At 37.2% G+C, this 22133-nt stretch overlaps 1 protein-coding gene across 6 annotated transcripts in view; it reads right to left on the bottom strand.

The window, feature by feature from the left end:
- PPFIA2 (PPFI scaffold protein A2) overlaps positions 1 to 22133 on the bottom strand; it is a 357310-nt gene that overhangs the window by 239503 nt on the left and 95674 nt on the right. For 2 of the 6 annotated variants that reach the window (XM_075429540.1, XM_075429541.1), the window contains exon 1: positions 4584 to 4982. The exons of the other annotated variants lie outside the window; for them this stretch is intronic. In XM_075429540.1, coding sequence (XP_075285655.1) covers positions 4584 to 4664 — 81 coding nt within the window. In that variant the 5' untranslated portion in view covers positions 4665 to 4982. Of the gene's footprint in view, positions 1 to 4583; positions 4983 to 22133 lie in introns of those variants that run through there. 6 annotated transcript variants of the gene reach the window in all.

Raw genomic sequence — 22133 nt, 5'->3', positions numbered from 1 at the left:
ACCAATGATGATCAGCAATGCACATTTACAGTAGTTCATAATGTATTTAGATTTTTATGTCATATGAATATTTTAGGATTTATCTGCAGGTTTTGAAAGAAAGTAATTTTATATCTTTATAAACCTTCTGATCATCAGATACCTTCAAAAAATAGCTTTAACCTCCCAATGTTTCAGAAAAACCAGCCCTTACTTCACTATTTGTTAGCAAAAAGGAGTATACTCTAGTTGTCCTAAGAGTTTATTTATAAATCACAGACCTCATCTGACTATAAAATGGGCTAGCATTGCTTCCAAATATTTGAAAGTCTGTGTTTAACATCTGTGGAAACTGTTACTACATACCGCTGATTTCAAAGCTAAAGATGTAGCCAGATCCATGAGACCCTGTATTGCTGCAGTTTGAGTGTGTTTGCCTCACTCTAGAGCACGTGCCAAGTTCCTAAGTTCTGCCTATTGGCACCTACTTTTATCCTTCATTTAGGTCGGTGCTTCGATCTGTGCTTTAAATGTGTGCTTAACTTAATAACTGAAAGTTACAAGAGTTAAAAATATTGTTCACAGAGATATTTTAGGGTTCTTTTTTTCTTTTGCAAACATGCTGAAACAGAAAAAAGCCTCTTTCAATTTCAAATTCTGTTGAAACAAACATTGTATACGTGAAGATATTTTGAATATTTAGAAGTTGTGCAGGTTAGTATTCACATGTATTAGGGTAGACAACCAATTTAAGAAAAAAGAAAATATTTACTGCTATGATAATCAATCTGTGTAAACTTAAGTTCCTTGTAAATGACCAAAGAGGTATTACACAACTTTCAAAAACTAAATTTGAAATTTCAAAATTAAGTTCCTTTGTGCTATGCTTTTATAAAAAAGGAACCACCCTGAAGTTCTCTATAACAACAACTTGATTAAAAATATTTTTTCAGTGCATTGTTTCCCATTTCATAACCAATAACCAAGTTAAAAATATCTCCTATCTAATCCAAACTTTTCCTCCTGTATCATTATTTTATGCAAATAACCGCTAAATACAGTGAAACACAAGACCAACTGGAGAGCAGGGCAATGTTACTACTTGGACTTTGATGTTTACAATGTTCATGAAAGATACATGCTCACTGTGGGACTGCTGGCAAACTAATTTATCCACCAGAGTAGCATCTTTTTATCAAGCTTGTAGACAAAAAGAAAGAAAATCACTTCTTTCTGTTATATAGCTGCAGAACTCTGCCAAGGTTGGCACAAGCAAATTGAGATGAAACAGAGAGATAATGAAATACAAACCACTAAACGTTGGTATTGCCTTGGTTATTACAAAACTAAACCTTGCTCATGATAGCGTTACAAATCCTTCCTTTCATACAGTATATAACTTCTTTATATGACCTCCTCTCACATAGTTTTCTATTTTAATTGCTTTAATCAAACATAGTCTAGGGATCAAAGCTTAAGCTTCTTTTAATTATAGCAGGTGGTTTAGCAAATATACTGAACCAAATCACTCTTTTCACACTTGCAGTTTTCAGGACAGACTTCCTGAGGATAACGAGGAATTTCATAGCTTCTAGATAGTTGCAGATATTGATGTAATTTTCAAATTCAATACTCCTTCTGAACACTAGGCATCCTGGAAGCCAAAGAAGCTAATAAAACACAACAAAGTGGGAGAGAAGGGAAAAGTGAAAAAAATGTTTATTCATCCTGTGCAACTGCAGGTGAAAATATAATTTTAAATGTCACAATTAGCTGTTGAGAAATTCCTGTTAATTTCATCTGCTAAAAACAAAGTTCATCAGGCAAGAAAATCTCTGAATTTGGAAATTTATGGCAGACTTCTAATTTCAATTAATGCTCACTTGTAAAGTGAACACACTTTATAAAGTTGATTTTGAAGCATACTATTGAAAGCATTTGCCTAAGATCTTCATAAATGCTCAAAAACCTGTAGAGATATTGACTAATTATGATTCTCCCCAGCCCAAGCGCTCTGCTAGATGCATCCCTGTATGGCCAATCTGATTCCTTGGCCAGTAGAGGCCAATTCTGTCTTTCTTCCTAAGAACATCAGTGAAATGACAATAATAAATTTACAACTTGCACACATGCTTTGTGCTTCTTTCAGTACCATTTTTGTTGCTGAAAGAATTAATATGTTGTGGTTTTGCATCAATGCACAATTAGTTCAGCTGCTTAATCATTACATCAATGTACAATTAATTCAGTATTACCCTCCATCAGTGAGAGTTCAATCCCTCATCTCACAATTTTTGTATTCATTCAGTTTTAAACATGTTAGACATAGGCTTTGCTAAGATTATTTTCACGCGTTTAGGTTAAACACCAGCATATATACCACAAAATAAGAACCATTAAGCTGTCCCATAACTTTGCAAGCTGTTTGAATGAAAACGATTCTCCATCTCAAAAAGATTACAATGTAACATATAGACACAATAGAATAGATAAGAAAGCAAAAGGTGAAAGTCGTTTAAAACAGATCAAAATAAATAACAGGAGTCATACGAAGTCCCTCTCAGCAATTATGACATTTGTAAGCAAAGACTGAAGCAACTCAAGAGGGAAAGAGAAGATACCACTAGCATGGTGGTCCAAAGCTAGGAAGCAAGGAATGACAAAGGTAACCAAGGCAAGAAATGGAAAGTTGCTTCACATCTTCATAATGCTCATAAGTAAAAAAACAAATTAAAAAAAAAATTAAAGGGCATGACAGGAAAATATAGGTTTTCTTTGGTCGAATATTTTTAATTTCTCAGAGATTCTTTTAGCACTGGTAACACCAAGCGGTTCTAGAACACAAACATAGACTGTCCTGAATTAACAGCTTTACATTTCAAGGTCATTTAACTCTTCATTGCTCATTAAAGCATCCAGAATGCAACAGGAAATCTGGTTATATTTCCCTTTTATTTATTGTCCCCTCAGCTCAAAAATCAATGGAAGAAATGATTTTTAAAAGGGAATGTTTTGTATGTGGGATAATGTATACAGTAATCACAGAAATTGCTACCAGCAACAATATATACTGTAAAAAAATTATATACTCCATTGTTAGAGCTTACTTTCATAAAGTACCACATAATGAAATAGTCAATTTGGTATCACAACCAAGTGTCCTAATTTATAGTACCACATAAATTACCACATAATGAAATGGTCAGTTTGGTATCACAACCAAGCATCCTAATTTTAGTGACTTTTTCAACTCGACACACTCAGAAAGAATACCTGACGTCAGGAACTGTGTTTAAGAGCATAGCTACAGGAGGCTGTACAGAATATTTAGATGTCAGTGTGTGAAAAAAGTAGTCATGCTGTAGAGGAACAGGCCTGGGGCATTCATGTCTCTGAATCACTGCCAGGATCAGCAGATCGTCACTGTTAGGAGGTTGCCACTCTTTCTGCACAGCCCTCAACTACCATTTGACATCACTGTAAGAAGGGCAAGACAGCACAATTAAAAACAATGGATTAAAAGAAGACAAGAATGAAATGCAGTTATTGGACCCAAAGAATGAGGTACCTGTATTTTGTGAACAAAGTTCGCCATGCATTTAATGATCAACTTTTAATTGCCTCAGATTGCTTGCTCTGGTAGCATGCACAGGATTTATTACGTATTAAAGATATCGCTCTACAATAGCATAAAGTAATCAAAAAGACAAAACTGTTATACGATCAGGAATGTGAAGATTATTTAAATACTAACTGTATCAGAGGCTGAGCTGAAAAAGCTATTGCTGCTCTAAGCAGCGGAGTGTTTGAATTGCCCTGCAGGGCCGGAGTGCTATGAGGAGCAGCTGGGCAGGGGGGTTGTGGGGACTTTTTGTTATTATTAAATCTCAGTGTAGGATTACATAGTTTTCCAGAGCAAAGGCACTGAAGATGTCTTTTAACTAAATGCTGCTGAAAGATGGTTGTGATTAGACTGGTTTGCACATTAGATTTGGAGCATATAATAAATTCTTACCTTTAGCTAAACACACAAGCTTATTTACCTGGACGAGGCAAAACTTGGCTTAAAACTGAGAATCTTAATAATCCTAACAATAGAGTCTTCTGTTCTATCAATTGCACATGTGTGATTACTATCCACGTGAACCATATTAAGCATCAGCTAGCATGAAACTACATTTAGGATTAATATAAAAACACCCAGACAGGTACAACATACCGAATTCTAAAAATATTTTTTTGTATAATATGAATTTGGATTTTCTGATAATGCCAACACAGTGCTTATCTAACTAAACAGAAAGACAGTGTGGGTCCATCTAAGGAACTATAAATCTAATGAATTGTAAGATGATAATATTATCATCTTACAAAGCAAAATCATTCTGAATGCAATTCTGTGTTTGTTTAGGAACAATTTACATGCTGATTTTTTTTAGGCAGCAAACTTACTGTGATGATATTGATTTCTTACACATTTTCTCTTACTAATACAAAACTAATTAACACATAAGCTTCTTAATGTATTAGCTACTCTTACTCAAAGTTTACCTATCATTTAAGCACCTAGAAAAATCCTTTCAGTTTTATTAAAGTTCACTTACCTGAAAAGTATAAAACCGGGTCCCATTAGGAAGATGCACTTTAGGCGAGGCAGAGACACTGTTCATATCCGAGAATATCATTTCTGGTCACACACACAGTACAATCCACAGAGAACTACAGATGCAGAGTAGAGTGCTAAGCTCGGAGATAAATCCTTTCATACATTTAGGGAGGCAATTGTACAAAATGCAGTCTGCCCCATCCGTTCAGACGTACAGTGACAGCGCTTTGAATTCCCCACTCCTACATCTGTGAGGTAAACTGTAAGGTCACCGCTCCCTGAACTCTAGCTCAGCTAGCCCTTCAAAATACACACAATGAATAAAAATCAGAAATGCCGAAGAAATGAGAGCTAGAACCTACAGTACATGGAGCTTGTGCAGAATCTGGCAACGCTTTGGACCTGCCCATCTGTTCTCAGTGGTAATCACCTCCCTCCACCACAGCCTTGCAAAGTGATTATGCTAAGCATCCCAGTTAACCAATAACACACAGCTTCATTTCAAGCAAGCACGCAGAGTGAAAAACAGAGGACCTCTTCTGACTAACCTGAAGCATGCCTTGTGTTCAGTTTATAGCTGTACCTGATAACCATGATAATTTTATCATTTCATTTGCTGACAGCTATATTAACACACACCAACTTGCTTTAAATAACATGAAGGTGTTTTTTCTTGTTTTCACTGCCTTGCCTAGATAATAGAAACAGCGTATTGCTCTCCAAATTAACATTTTTTACATTTCTTAATTTTTTGGTGCTACTTCAGATTGCTTCCTACATAGTGGGAAATTAATATTTGTGAGACTGCTTACTGAGCTACAGTCAGCTTAAATATGACACACATTGTAAACCTCTCTTTTCTCATTATTTTCTAATTCTTTTTTCTCATCTTCTGTCTGAATCTCTCTTTAGGAAAAGTTTACCTAACATCACTAAGCATAAGACTGAAATTTTTTTCTGAGCCTTACTGTGCTTCACAAAGCTATAGACCTACAGCTTAGCTCATTAGCTATATACAATACCTTTTAAAAAAGTTATTTTTTAAGGTCGATACCACTTATGAACATCCAAAAAGCATTCACTGCATTTTTTCTTTGCACACAGATCATTTGAACTAGATGAAGACATTAAAGAAAGTAATGTACAAAGAACGTGGCACATTTTAGCAAGAAAAAGTAAGTGTTCCATTTACAAAAATTGAAAAGTAGGGTTCAGTAAACAGTAAAAAATGTAAACCGGTTGGAAAACTAACTTACACGTTCTGTCAAGCACTTTGTATTTTATTCATAAGGTTTACCAGCGAAACAGAGAAACCATTTAAGAAACGGTACTTTCAAAATGAGACTTCTCAAAAATCTAAAAGCCTGGTAAATTGCCAGGCTGCCTGTTTTTTATTCTGTTTTACCTTAATGCTTTTAGCAATCAAACTTAATACTGCTTCTAAAGTAAAATGACTATGAAAGGAGTTGGGATAGATTTGTCAGTTTAAATGTGTATGCCAGTCTGGCGGATACCACAATAATTGTATTTTGTAAGCCAAGGAGAAAAAATCCTCTTAGAGCCTAGTTGTGTCTAACAATTTCTTATAAACACCGTGATATTGATTCTATAACATTTACTGAATCAAAACAAAACTACTGTCTGAAATATTTTCTCAAGACCTAGATTTCATATTTCAGATTATTTGTCCCTCTTTGAGTTCTCTTCCAGAAGACCTAGATGCTGGTATTAGCAAAGGGGTCCCTCAACTGGTCAAAGGAAAGATACCAGATTGTTGGTAATCTGAGTATGGAACCTTTTGCTCTCAGCTGATACTTTCTCTCTTTACAATCTACATACCAAACGTGCTATTTACCCACAGTGCTATGAATAAAATTTATTTTATGGACACTTAAGATCATTTTCCCTGAAAGATGACAGAAATTTGCCTCTTAGTTTCCTCACCAGATGCATAATTTGAGAAATTCATGTGCAAATGCCACGTACACTTCTCCAATAGACAATTACTTTCACTACTAAATAACTGTACCTATTAGCTTGAATATCTCTTGCTTCAGTTTTCTTAACTTTTTAATCCTCATTTGTGCAAGGGATACAAGAAACTCAGTTCATCTTCCCATATTGGCATTTTAAGTTAGTTCATTCCTAAAAAAATATTTAAAACATCTTTAAGAAATTATCAATATCAAAGTTATATTTAACTGTTCTAGTGAGAATCTCAACAATGCCTTCCACACTCATAACACTGTTGCTGTATTTTGACTTGCTAGTTCCCTATTTGCTCCTCAGTGACTGCAAGTCTTCTCCTAGCTGTAGCCTTCCACTGGGAGCGTCCAATGTGGACGACATGTTGACCATGAGCCAGCAGTGTGCCCTGGCTGCCAAGAAAGCTAATGGGATCCTAGGATGCATTAGGAGGAGTGTGGCCAGTAGGTCGAGGGAGGTTCTCTTCTCCCTCTACACTGCCCTAGTGAGGCCCCATCTGGAGTACTGTCTCCAGTTCTGGGCTCCCCACTTCAAGAATGATGAGGAGCTACTGGACAGTGTCCAGCGGAGGGCTACGAGGATGGTGAGGGGACTGGAGTATCTCTCCTACGAGGAGAGGCTGAGGGAGCTGGGCTTGTTCAGCCTGAAGAAGAGAAGGCTGCGAGGGGACCTAATAAATGTTTATAAATATCTCAAGGGTGGGTGTCAGGAGGATGGGGCCAAACTCTTTTCAGTGGTGCCCAGCGACAGGACAAGGGGCAGTGGGCACAAACTGAAGCATAGGAAGTTCTGTCTGAACATGAGGAGGAACTTCTTCCCTCTGAGGGTGATGGAGCACTGGAACAGGCTGCCCAGGGAGGTGGTGGAGTCTCCTTCTCTGGAGATATTCAAGACCCGCCTGGATAAGGTCCTCTGGAGCCTGCAGTAGGTGACCCTGCTTCGGCAGGAGGGTTGGACTAGATGACCCACAGAGGTCTCTTCCAACCCTTACCATTCTGTGATTCTGTAATTCTGTGAGCTCTTATTGGGATCACTGTCCACCATGACTTAGCTGCCTGTTATTTTGAAAAAATGACTGCTTTTCAAAATAGTGTTCCTGATCCTTTATCTGTTATTCTGGCTTTCCTGCTCAGGTGAAGGAATCTGCACTTAAAAAACCACCACCACCACCACCACCACAACAAAAAACCCAACAACTCCCTCTCCCCCTGCATTTCAGTTCCAACACATCTCCCTTGCTAATCAGTATAGATCTGGAGAGAAGGCACAGAATTCTAACTGTTGTTCTACCTCTCCTCTAACTTTGACCTCATGTGAAAATGCTCCCATTAATAACTATAAACTTTCTTCTAGCTCACTGCGAAACAGGTCAAAACCATGCTATTGCTGGACCTTCAAGGAATTAGAATGCAATTTCGATGTAACACCCAAACAGCTCAGAAACATTTGTGTAAAACAGTGGTTTTCTGAAAAGCATGAAACCAGACTCCTCTCAGGAATCGTCAGAGTACAGGTAAATTCAGTGAAGTATGAACTGACGCACGGCAGAATGCGCGTTCAGAGTTACAGAGACGGCCACATCTCAGAAAAGCCAGCAGCCCCAAAGCTGGGATTCAGCAGTCTCCTCGGAACACGGAGCTGAAACCAGGTCTCCCATGTGTAATTGAATGCCACAACCACTAAGCTGGGTATTAAGCAACATGGCCTGAAAGCCAGCAGAAAGTGGAACAGAATAAAGGAAACTGAACACGCCCAACAAGGACAAACAGAGGAGCAGACCTACAGACCATGGCTACAGCTCAGTGGCAGAAGTGCTCACAAAGGATGTAATTCCAGTTTAAATACTTGCTCCAATGAGTCTTCCAATGAAGTGAAAGAGTTGTAGTGGAGGAAAAAAAAATCTCCTATATAACAAGAAGATAAAACCTACATGTTTAAAAGTATGAGACATGGCAATGTTCCTGAGATGGCTTTAGTTCCAATTACTTTTGAACATATGAGTTACCAAGCTCTGAATCTATATTATATGTGTTATGTTGACTCTACGTTTTAATTAGTCCAAAACTTTCAGTGTGGTATAATTTAAGAAAAAAAAAACTAGTGGGTTTTTTATGTGTAGCCTACTGTTTTTTATAGTAGATATGAAAACATATATATAGTGATATATGTAGAAATGTAGAGAGATATGTATTAAAAAACCAGTAAGTTACACATCAATAAAGAAGGGATATACATATATCTATCAGACCATTATATGAAATACTTTGAAAATTCAGGGACACTAATACAAAAACTTGTATCTCTGACTGCAGAGATAAGATGCACTTTTTTAGATTGACAAACACACTTAGCTTTTTAATATGCTAGCGCTTGTGTGATTTACTTTCTCTTCGTAGTGCAATAGAAAAGCAGATGTTTTGAGTTAAGATTTAAATCACCAGCTCTTATTAAATTAGGTGAGCAATTATCCAGAAACATGGACTTTATATCACGTACTGTTCTCATTTCTTTCTCTGTCAGGGAAAACCTGATAAAGAAACACGCCTTCCTCCAGGAGCAATAAGAGTGTGTAATTTTCAGAACATTAGAGACCTTTCACATTAAACCTAGACCATATCACTTTTACTTCACAGACTCACAGAAACTATGGGGCTACAAGGATGATGAGAGGCCTAGAGCATCTCTCCTATGAGGAAAGGCTGAGGGAGCTGGGCTTGTTCAGCCTGAAGAAGAGAAGGCTGAGAGGGGACCTAATAAATGCTTATAAATATCTCAAGGGTGGGTGTCAGGAGGATGGGGCCAAGCTCTTTTCAGTGGTGCCCGGTGACAGGACAAGGGGCAATGGGCACAAACTGAAGCATAGGAAGTTCCAGCTGAACATGAGGAAGAACTTCTTCCCTCTGAGGGTGACGGAGCACTGGAACAGGCTGCCCAGGGAGGTTGTGGAGTCGCCTTCTCTGGAGATATTAAAGACCTGCCTGGACAAGGTCCTGTGCAGCCTGCTGCTGTAGGTGACCCTTCTTCGGCAGGGGGGTTGGACTAGATGACCCACAGAGGTCCGTTCCAACCCCGAACATTCTGTGATTCTGTGATTCTGTGAAACTCTACTAAGCTTCCAAAATCTACAATACTGTACTTGAATTGATGTTTCTTTAATATATCCTGTTGTAGACATCAATATAGAGGAAGTACCTTACTTTGCTCATCTGGCTAAAATACCCTGAATTTGCTTTAAACTGAAAATTGTTAATGTTTAAAGAGTTCTGATAGCCAACTATTAATGGCTGAAAAGATGTTAAAACTTTACCACAGTTCAGACAAAAGATACTCAAATTGCACATCAAATTGCAATGAATATCTTTGTAAAGTCACACATCACATCTAATTGTTCTCCGTATCCAAATTAATTTATAATTCCTTTTAGCTCATTCAGTGAAGTTCTACACCAAAATTATTTCCATTTTTTCCATCAAAAAGCAACACAAAAACATATTATCTGACAAATGAATATACTTCAAAGACTGTATAAAACTCATACATATGAAGTTTCAGAAACTAACCTTTCCCAGCTGGTATAGCTCACAGCAAATGAAATGGGAGGGAGAAATAAGGAAAATGAAACATAGTACAAGGAAGTTACTGCTCCCCTTCAGCCTTGTGGTACAAACAGAAAACTCTTGTAGGATGGAAGACTTGTAGAAATAGATCAGCTTACTGATCTATTTATTATTTACTTACTGATAAGTAAAGCCTGTTATTCATCCTGTTTCTGTAATTGAGAACTGATTACTATTTTCCATTATTGTTCTTTGTTGCTTTGCATCTTGAATATACAAATACCAATGCCTGTACAAGGAGGTGTGTCTTACAAGACCAAGTGCTGGTACCAAGTCAGTATGCACTTCTGAGCCCTATTTTAACCTTAAACATAAGGATTTGTGTAACCTATGAAGGCAAGTACACTGTAGAACAAAACATCTTCTGTTAGCTGTATGAACTATATGTCAGCAACAGTAAAGGATAAAACATGTCCCAACAGGCGTATCCTGTACGACGGCTTCCCTTTCAAGCACAAGAACAATGACTGAAGCTTTCAGAGGTAATGCAAATACGAATGTAACTCCTTTCTGACATACCCTTGCTTTGTTGTATATATTGGGACATTTTACCTAGTATTGCAATTATTTTGAAAAAACAGAGTCAACATAAACTACTAAAACTTTCATAACGATTTCTCTTTTAAACAGCAAACATTGGAAATAATTTTTCTAACACTATCTCTATGCTATAAAAGGTCAATAAAATTAAAATTACCAATTCAGTATCTAAGTGAGTTTATGAACACAGGAGCTAATCCAGAATACATTTTCTATAACCTATCACGTATGCAGTCCACAATCAACAGTCATCAAATGTGACCACAACACAAGTAAGTCCAAAAGACACAATGCCTGATTTTGCAACTTCTTTGTTTGGGCGGAGGCAAAATATCCCTTTTTTTTGTACATTCTCGATAGGCAATTGTTGACCACAGCTAGGACTCTTGTGCAGCAGTGGCCTACAATATTCTGGTCATCACAGGTGTGAGGAATTAATTCTCACACTATCAAGACTTATTGATTAAATAGTTCTATATCTCACTCCCTTTCCACATGGTTCAGCAAAGCTGGGAGGAAATATTCAAAGTACCATTCTGTTTTTCTTGAAACACTTCAACTCCTCAGCACTGGATCTGTGTTTCCTCTATACAACTTGACCGTCTGTAAATGAAGATTGTCCATGGAAGCTTATTAGGTAACTGAAATGAACTTGATATAAACACTGGTTTTATCTATTTTTAAGTTATGTGTTGATGACAGTGACTCACTGAGTGAACCTAAAAAAGAAACTGAGTGCAAACATAATGCTTGAATATAAAGAAGTGTTCTGGACATTGTGCATAATGTGAGAGTTAAAGGAAGAGAGGATGGCAGAGTTGCGAGAACGTGTAACGAAGCAAAATAACAAAAAATTGACACAAGATTTCTCTCTGTTTCACTAAGTGGTATCTTACCTGATTTGAAAAGATACGTAATTTTCTTTTCTCCACGACTCTTAGGCTTCAGCTACCAAAAGCACAGATACTAAGCTATATCTAGTACACAACCGGTGTCCTCTGCCGTTCACTTTTTATGCCAGGAATGACTGTGTTTCTTTCTTGTGGCATAACTACATATTTCATTAAAAAGTCTAGACATTCTTTGGAATCATGGCAGTGTTCTGAGTATTTTTAATAAAATTCCAGTCAAATCTAAAATTAACTCTTGATTTATCAAGATCAAAAACTCCAAAATAATGTGATCCCAGGTGGTAGAAAAGAAGTAATGAAAAAAGTCAGTTTGGTATTTCATCCTGCTTCGTATCACTTAGGTATCACTTTCATTATTTACATTCTTTAAGTTGTTTGTATTGTAACATTATACCCAGTGGTATCACTGTACTTGGCAAAATAAGAGTTGTTTCTTACCAGTAAATGTAGGATCTAAATCACATAAATTACTGCAAAGGATCACAGTACATTAAGGATGAGAGAAATTATGAAAGAACATAAGAGATGATAATCATTGCCTATGTATCATCCTCAGCAGAAAGGCTTTTTCTTTTTAAGTGAACGTCTTACATTATGTGCCTCATCATGAGGTTAAAAATAGGATGAGGGCCTATGACAGAAAAACAAAAGAAGATATAAATTTGAGATAATGCGTTCAGGCACTACAACTTAGCACAGCTCGCTATGAATAGATATCCTGTCTAACCAGCCTCTCCTCCCTTCAGAAAATATTTTTTTCTTCCTAATGGTATTATTTTATTCATTTTCTTTCTATTCATTGATTTTTGTCCTGGTTTTGGCTGGGATAGGCTTAATTTTCTTCCCAGTAGCTGCTGCATTTTGGATTCAGTATGAGAAGAATGTTGACAATACCATGATGTTTTTAGTCGTTGCTAAGAAATCAAGGACTTTTTTCAGTTTCCTATGTTTGGCTAATGAGCAGGTGTACAAGAGCTGGGAGGGAGCACAGCCAGACAGCTGACCCAAGCTGGCCAACAGAAATATTGCATACCATAGATGTCATGCTCACTATATAAATATGGGTTGTTAGGGGGCAGGAATCCTCTAGTTCTGCAGTCACTGCTTAGGGACAGACTGTGCAATCAGTTGTCGACCAGTGAGAAAAGCTGTATTGTATATTGCTTCTTTTGCATATTCTTTATTGTTACTACTACTACTACTACTTATTATTATTCCTTCTTTTGTTTTCTTATGAAACTGTCTTTATCTCACCCCACAAGTTTTACTTTTTATCCACTCTCCTCCCCATCCCACTGGGGAGGGGGTGGAGAAGTGAGCGAGCGGCTGCATGGTCCTAGTTGCTGGCTGCCAGGTTACACCACAACAATTTTCTACCAATTCTGCAATCTTTACATACACTGAGATGTATCCTGTTCCACAAGCATAAAAACTATTCAGAGAGTAAAATACTAATGAAAATGACTAGCAGAACTATATCTAGAAGATAAAGGCTGTCAGGAAAGCATGTGCAAAGGCCAGTTTGTAGTTTATTTCTATTCCTGCTCCATCTGGAAAATATCATTTTTCTTAATGAGTGACGCAAGTTGCTAAACTGGTGCTTTGAGTAACAACTTCAAGAACTGAATCGAAAGCTAAAACTCACAGCTGATTAGTCCCATATTTTACATGGGAAGTGGGAATACTTGCTTGAGTAAGGATTGTGGATATCAGTAGGCTTTTTCAAAAGGTCTGTTTGTTTTCTTTCTTGATCAAAATTCCATAATTTTCCATAGTGTTAGTGAACATATATCTGAATGAAGTGAACATAAACTGGAGAAACATGAATAAGCAGAAAAAACCCCATGAAACTGTATAATCATGCCTTCTTTCACTTTGTGGAAGAACTGAAATATTACTGATGTTCTAATAAAATTCCCCAAAGTAGATTTACCCTAGTAGCTTTTCTGTTCCGAAGCTAACTAGAGCAACAATTTTGTATGGGATTACAACTCTTAGAATTGGAATCTGCTAAAGGACTGCTGAAGGGAACAATATTTACAGTTATACTTCCAAAAGCAGTAATTAATTCAGTTGTTTAATTGAAGCCATCTTTCATCTAATTTTCAAGGATGCTCAATCTATGAATAGCCTCTCTATGTCGCTTCAGCCCTGCTGACGCTGTCATATGCCATTCTGAGCATCAGGTCTCACTGTTGTACACATAACAGGACAGGGTCTTGGAGTCATTGAGCAAGTTTGAAAATGTCAGACCTGTTGCTCCAACTCTATTCACAAAATGTAGTCCTCTACAGACTATGGGAAATACCCATTTATTGCTGAAGACAAACAATCAAACCTTCTAATGCTTTTTTTTTCTGTAAGTACATACCACAAATCAGTAATATATTAGCTTGAAAAGACTTCAGGACTTTGCTGTAGTGTACATCTCTTCATTGTCATACATATAGCCTTACAAAGATAAGTGGTCATGGTAGAAAGCAGAAACAGTGTCTCTTCTAAAAATGTATCCTATTTCTTCTGCACTTGTCCTTAACCTCCTGATGCCATTTTCCCTTTCAAAAGTGTAGTGAGAGTGTTTGCGTACCGATAGTGCCTAAAACCATCTTTCCCACATAGAAAGGATGTGGGATTATAAAACAAAACAGTCAATACTGTCCTGAGGGTAAATGGCTGTTCCAGCTCTTGACTCAGCAGACTTACATTTTCCCTTACAAGCAATTATTAAAATACAGAACAGTCCAGCAACTGCATACCTATTAAGTAGAAGCAAATGTTGCATTTTTCTGGGAAGAAAATGATGACATACAAATACAGTTGAAAGATACTTTTCCAGTGCTAGGAAATGTGAATTCAAATAAAACTAAATATTTTTGATTTTTTATTTCCTTTGTAATTCAGACTTGGGCAATCATAGAATATGCTGTGCTCATTAATGCTAATTTAATGTTGATTTTCAATGATCCTATTTATCTTTCTGAAAATTCTTAAAGTTAAAATGCAACAATATAAAACCACCATTTTCCTAACCTCTGGACTGAATGGCTTCAAAACATGCTAAATCCCGAAAAAAGGACTTTCTAAGTCTTCACAATAGCCACCTTTATTTTTATTAAACATGTTTTGGAAAAAAAATTTAAAAAAAAGAAAAAACAGGATAGGATATTAAGCAAGATAGTATTTATAGGACATAGGAAAAATAAAAGTATTTTTTATTTCCTTTCTGCATTCAGTCTGGATGACATTAAAAGGGAAAAAAATTTCCCTTCAATATTCATCATGCAAGTGACTAAGCAACATTATTCACGATTTATCTTGCCATGCATCTAAAAAGTGCCACTAACTTATAAGCGATTTAATATATATGTTCTTAACATTTTTATGGCTTAATCTATATCTCTAGCTAGAAAATTGAGATGAAGATGGATCAATAATTAACAAATGTGTGTGCCAATATTAACTGAAGAAAGAACTGTCGTCGTTAAATATCCCAGTGTAAAAACATACACTTGGACTGGATAGTCAGGAAAAACAGTAACTTGAAAAAGGCATAAAAATACAGTCAAACTTAAATTAAACGTGATACTGACACAGCACTGCTCTCCTCTTTAAACAAAATCTTGCCCGTTCTGCATGGCAGCAGACAACTACTGCCTGGTGTTCTGCACCCATAGCTGATTTTGAAAATGCCAAAAGCTTAGTGGTAAGACGACAAAGATGCCAGATCAAAAGAAGAGCATTATTCTTGGACAGAGTCTCAGGTGGAGTGATACCAGGTGGGAAGTTGAGAATCATGCGGCTGCTACTGACCAAGGACTACGCCCCCACATTGAAAGCTCCTCACCAAGGTTAAGGTAGCTTTTCCATTTCTTTCTTTCAAGAAAGCAATGGCAGGAATGAACACCAGCATCTTCTGGTGGGCTTTATTTGCAGTATAAGTGCCAGTGTCTCCGTGCATAGCCACAGGCTCCTTTTAAAGTCAATAAAGACAGGCACTTTCAAGGGGCACTGCTTCTGACCTATTTTAGGTGTCTATTTTAGTTTGAGATGAATCACACCACAGAGGCGGGAGGCAGTAAAGACAGAAATGCCTACACTGTAGATGTCTGAAGTTAGGTGCAGTGAATCCTATCCTGGGAGCCTGAACTGAATGTTAAACAAGTCATCAAAATATGACAAGAAAATATTATCATTAAGGACAAAAAACCCACCAGTGATTAAGTACACCTGAGGGAAACTGACTGTTAGAAATAACTATTCCTATAACTATGTGAAACAAAACCAAAACCACACAAACCTGAAAATGGCTTTTCGTACTTTCCTAAAACAAATGATGTGAAAAGCAACATCCGCAGCAACAAATTCACAGTCACGTCCAGGTTCGGTCTGCTGTTACAACCACATGACAAAGATACAGAACATCATGGAGCACAGCAAAATTAACTGCAAAATTATTCACATTTTGTAAAAGCAGTTATTGTGACACAAACAACTTAAATCATACCTACAAGGTTAAATAACACAGCAACCTTTGACTAGGCAGTTCCTAATTCTTAGTACTGCATCTGTACTTCTTTCACGTTCACTGCAGCATGAACATGTCTGTTGTGTACATTACATGGATACAATATATATTTATCATGATTCAAAACTCAGAATTTTGTTTAGAATTTCATCTAATATTGAGCACCTTTAAATTTTGCTAAATGTAAATATTTGCTAAGTGTAAATTTGCTAGTGGCAATGTTAAATAATATGTTCTTAAGGTGGCATGGGAAATCCTTAAAAAATTGTAAAGCACCAGATATATAATGAACTTAAGATGCACATAAAATATATGCACCTATGGCTATTAGAAGAGTAAAATAACAATACTTGTCATGGGTAGAAAAATTTCCTAACTGAAGTGCATTGGGAAGAATTTTCATCGGAAAAAAAAATGGCACAAGCCAACCACAGATTTAACCTGCATTACCCATATATAAGTTTAGTCTTTTACTGAGTCTGATGTAGTATGTATTCTCAGTAATACCTTATGAAAAAGATACCCATAGAAAATTTATACACAGAATGTGATTTTTTTTACTTCTTCAGTTTTAGATTTTTTCACCTTTCAACTTCACCCTCTTGCCTCCTTTCTGTTAGGAAAATAAATAGATACATTTGGTGCAGCTCCTCTATGCAGTTACATTTTACATAGAATCATAGGTTGGAAAAAACCTCTAAGATCATGAAGTCCAACATAAATATGTTGTAGTTTATTTCTTCTTTAACCAAACGGTAGTAATCCTGACAGCCTCCCTTCACTTAAAAACTCCATTTTACCCCTAATCATTTTCACTGTCTGTCTCTACATCTCCAGATAGCAGTTTAGGATGACAGAATATGTCCTGCTCCTTCTCTGCACATCCAGATGGAAATCGAAAGGAAACATTTTATCTTACTCCTACTCCCGTCCATTTACCAAGACTCCAAACCGTCTAGTTGGCACATGGAAAACAGCACTGAAATTGCAGTTAACTGTGGTTCGCTAAGACTGAACAACATTACACCTCAGAATAAACAGGTGGCATATGAACCAATTTAGACAAGCACAAACACAAATTGTAAATCAAAGCTTTCGGGCACTGACCAAGAAAGAAATTTCATTAAACTGCAGAATGGTTTTCTACATTTACACTCTCTGAAAAAACTAAGATGACCATGGACGTGGTTTGACAGACAAGCAAGACAGAACAGTTGGGAAAATAAATCGCAGATGAGTCAACAATTTAAATAAAATTTGTGTTTTTATTTTTTAAAAATTTCAAATGACTCATTCATGATTATCTCCCCATAGTTTTCCATTACATACACTTCGCCTCATAATATCTGAACAGATGAACTTGGTTTCTGTTCAAGCTACACAAGACATTTTTATTGCTTCATATGTCTTTGAACTGTTCACATATTAACCAGCGAACACTTCATCTGCCTTACAAGAATCTTGAAAAACTCCTCCTAATTTCTGCAGTTTCATTTTTGCAATTAATGCATCTAAAAAGGTAAAATGATAAACAGTTACTAGAGAACAAAATGTCCATTGTAGAATACTGAATGCTATAGTTAGATTAAAAATTACATGATAGATCAAGCTCCATGGTTAAAAATCATCCCTTTTCATGAGAGCTAAAAATAAGCCTTTAGTTTTACCAATAACTTTCAACAAGCACAAATCTGTTTCATGGATACCCTTTCACAGACTCTTTTTCAGGTCAGTTGTTTCTTGTTTCAGTTTAGACAAAGCAATCCCATCCCAAACATTACTGTGTTTCACTGTCACTGCCCATCTCCAGAGCTGCTCTCTGAATCGCTGGAGACATTAACAGGGGAAGAAAGAGGCAGGCACAACCTGTCAAAGCTAAAACATAAGAGGTAGCAGAGCTGGCATGGAGGCTGGGACACCATTAGAGGGGGAAGTAAAGCTCTATTTATAGAAGTAAACTAAATGTGCTTGGGAAAGTTCCCAATTGTTGTGGCCAACTGGCACAGAAGAGTACACAAATATGCTAGTCAACACTGAAGTGTCCAAAGATGCTGCATGCAAACTCTTTATTGGGAATGGTTCCTGCAACAGTCCTATTCCCACACCATACTTAGGAATTGCCTGGGAAAAGTGTAAATTAGCACGAATGAAAAGTGTGCCAGGATCTGGGCTAATGGATTACTACTACTGATGATCGTGTTTGACCATCCAGGAACACTCCCCAGTACTGTCTGATTTACTAGCATATAAACATGCCAAGTCTTTCCAGAAGGTTTAAAGTTATGGCACATAATAGAAGATTTCGTGCATTTCCAGTCTTGCTGTTGAAAAACATTTGGTGTTCAGGATTCTATTTAAAGACGGGATATGAATGATCAATTTTAATCAACTATGTCTAAAACTTCAAGCAATATAAATCATAGTGGGTGCAGTGTCATAGTTGCATTTTTGACTGAAGAATACAACATTGTAACTGGGGAGAGAATGAAGATTGGTACCACACAGATGGATACCTTTCATTCATTTCACACTGTTATCCCTATCTGTCGATGTAAAACAGCATGTGCTCTGCCTGTATTGTCTATAGCAGATCACTGATTCCTGGCGGCAGTGCTGCCAAGTCTTCAAGGCACTTTACATCTAGAACAAACTGGGCACGAGTTATATTACCTAGAACTATTGCAATCATATCTTCTGAACACAGAGTGCACATAGTCTGAAATAAAGCCTGAGAGAATGGGGGGACTTAAGGTGTCAAAACTTTGTAATTGTTGATACTCTTATCCATGTAGAATATTTGGAAGACTCTCCTCAGTTAATAATGAAACAACAGGCGAAAGGTGACTCAAGATTCAGGTATGAGTTTACCACAAGCAGCAAACAAGGAGAAACACATACAGAGGTCTCAAACTAAAGCACAAAGCACATAATGTGTACAGCACAGTTAAAAACACTTGGGAGACATAAGAGAAATACAAAAAATGCAACGGGAAAAAACCCAACAGACAGTCAGGAGAAAAAACCAAACCAAACCAATACAATGGAAGTTACATGGGAGCTGTCAAGAGCGTAGAAAATATCTCGTATTTTAAGAAAATACATAGAAACTAATAGATTATATAATCTTCCAAAATGAGAAGATAAAGCAAAAAAGAATACAAAGTAAAAAGATAACAGAAGATTTTTTTCCCATTAAAGGGAAAGCCTCTTTGCAAAGAATCCATGTGAAAAGCCAAATGTAAAAAGATACAGACAAAACATTGCACAAGGTTGATGTGTGTTTTGTAATCAGATGTCAGAACTCAGGTGAATACAGTTAATGATATAGAAATAGAATTGGACAGAGGAAGTATACATCTGAAAAGTATCTTGAAGTTAGATGCAAGATTCAGTCCTAGAATAGGAAAACAGTAGTTCAGTGTGGAGAATGATTAATCTTGGAGAACATTGGACTCTTTTAATGTAAATTACAAAGACTTTATACAGCAATGTGCATGGTCTAGCCAAGAGGGATCATGTCATAAGCAGAAATACCTAGAAAAGCATTTCTTAGCAATATTAAAAAAGGACGACCTAAAGCTGTTGAAACATGAGAAGAACACGCTACAAATGACAAAGGAAAAAAAAAAAGTTGAAAACTACTCCACAATAGCTGCATAAGGTAATAAAGAAATGGCTGAAAAATGTGTCAGTGGAAGACAACATTTGGATCATGCAATAGCCAAGCCAAAGAGCAAGACAGCAGATTTGTTGGAGTAGTGGCAGTGGTATTTTATTTTATTTTTAAGGTGTTGGGCTCAGTTTTAAAACAATTGACCTTATTCTTAAGGAATGAGAGTTTTCTTGAAATAAAGGATCTGAATTACTAGATGTGATCAAAATTATTCACATCTTTTCTCAGGCTAAGAATGTGAAAGATGTTACTATTGTGAAAGTTATCCCTTGACAACTACTAATTCTTTCAGAATATGTTTGGGTGAAGAAATAGCCCTGCAGAAGCAAATGTCTATCTATCTCAGTCCTTGGGAGATGCTTGCAGAAGGAAACAAACGTACATATGAACCACAATGTAACATCTGAATTTTCACTACCCTCTTCCATAAAAGATTCCATATAGAATCATAGAATCATTTAGATTGGAAAAGACCCTTAATATCGAGTCCAACCATAAAACATAACACTGCCAAGTCCATCACTAAACCTAAGCACCACATCTACACGTCTTTTAAATACCTCCAGAGATGCCCACTTCCCTGAGCAGCCTGTTCCAGGGCTTGACAACTCTTTCGGTAAAGAAATTTTTCCTAATATCCAATCTAAACCTCCCCTGATGCAACTTGAGGCCATTGCATCTCATCTTATCACTTGGTACTTGGGAGAAGGGACCGACAACCATCTCGCTACAATCTCCTTTCAGGCAGTTGTAGAGAGCAAGAAGGTCTCCCCTCAGCATCCTTTTCTCCAGAATAAACAAACCCAGTTCCCTCAGCCACTCCTCATAAGACTTGTTCTCCAGACCCTTCACCAGCCTTGTTGCTCTCCTCTGGACACACTCCAGCACCTCAATGTCTTTCTTGTAATGAGCAGCCCAAAACTGAACACAGTACTCCAGGTGCAGCCTCACCAGGGATGAGTACAGGGGCACGATCACATCCCCACTCCTGTTGGCCACACTATGCTTGATACAAGCCAGGATGCCGTTGGCCTTCTTGGCCACCTGGGCACGCTGCTGGCTCATGTTCAGCCGGCTGTCGACCAACACCCCCAGGTCCTTCTCCGCCAGGCAGCTTTCCAGCCACCCTTCCCTGAGCCTGTAGCGTTGCATGGGGTTGTTGTGACTAAAGTACAGGACCCAGCACTTGGCCTTGTTGAACCTCACAGAATTCACCTTGGCCCATCGATCCAGCCTGTCTGTGTTCTCCTTCCAAGAATTTTTATCCTTTTATGTATTCTATTCTAAGCATTAAATCCGTGTGGTATGGAGGTGTTTCTTATCTTACGGAAATAAGAAAGCAGCAGTTGCACAGTATTTTTATGTTGGCTTTTCTTCTTGATTTGGCAGGATAGATCTTCATGAAAATTTTCTAAATTGAATGCATTTCCAGACTTCTTTAAAACTTCCTAAAGTTCAGCATCATGAACTACTCTGGACGATGATACTCTTCATGGTCTGATACCTTTTAATATCTCCCAACAAGGTTTTAAAAATATTTTTGACATTCTGGTGTTGATCTCTGAATAAGAAAGTACCTAACTACTTAAGACCTGGCTTTACAATTAACTTAGTCTTGCTAACACTCACCCAGAAAAATCTGTGTTTCTCTATATTGCTATTGCATCTCCGTGATCCAAAGTCTCGTTTGTTTTGTGCAACTTGAGCTGAGGTTATTTTTTACTTTCCAGCATATGTCAGTAATTCAGATTGAGTGACATTGGCAAACTGCAGCCAAAAGTGTCAGTTCATTTTATATGCAACATGAAGTATCTTACACAACTTTTTTTTCAGCTAACTCAATATTATATGACCAAAGAAATTTTGTCACTCTTATTGGGAATGCTTGAGACCTGCAAACCTCAGATGGTCTCATGAGTTAAGAACAGAGGCCATGTGTCAAGACCAGCTCTTGATTGTCTATTAAGATTAACATTTATGTGACTTGACCAAAATCACACAAGCAGTCTGTAGCAGAGGCAGCACAGCATGCTTCAGAGAAGCATTCAACTGCTTTAGCCAGAAGGCAGGCTTTTTCTTTTTCTGTTCTCTTGCCACACTTCAGTGTCTTAATAGCTGTAATCAGTGACACAGCAGAGTCCAAAAGACAACATCCTCCTTCACTACGTGTTCCTGATTTAATCACCAGAATACAGAACACGTTGAATCTTGCAGAAGGAAGGAAGTACTGCATAAAACTGTAGGCACCTCTGCTTGTAAAAGTTGAGGGTTTCTTAACTTCTTTTTTTTCAGTCTA

Source organism: Opisthocomus hoazin, chromosome 8 (genome assembly GCF_030867145.1).
Source record: "Opisthocomus hoazin isolate bOpiHoa1 chromosome 8, bOpiHoa1.hap1, whole genome shotgun sequence".
In the NCBI taxonomy this organism is placed as follows: domain Eukaryota; kingdom Metazoa; phylum Chordata; class Aves; order Opisthocomiformes; family Opisthocomidae; genus Opisthocomus; species Opisthocomus hoazin.
Note: the sequence above shows the minus strand (reverse complement) of the source record. Positions and strands in the feature narration are given on the sequence as shown.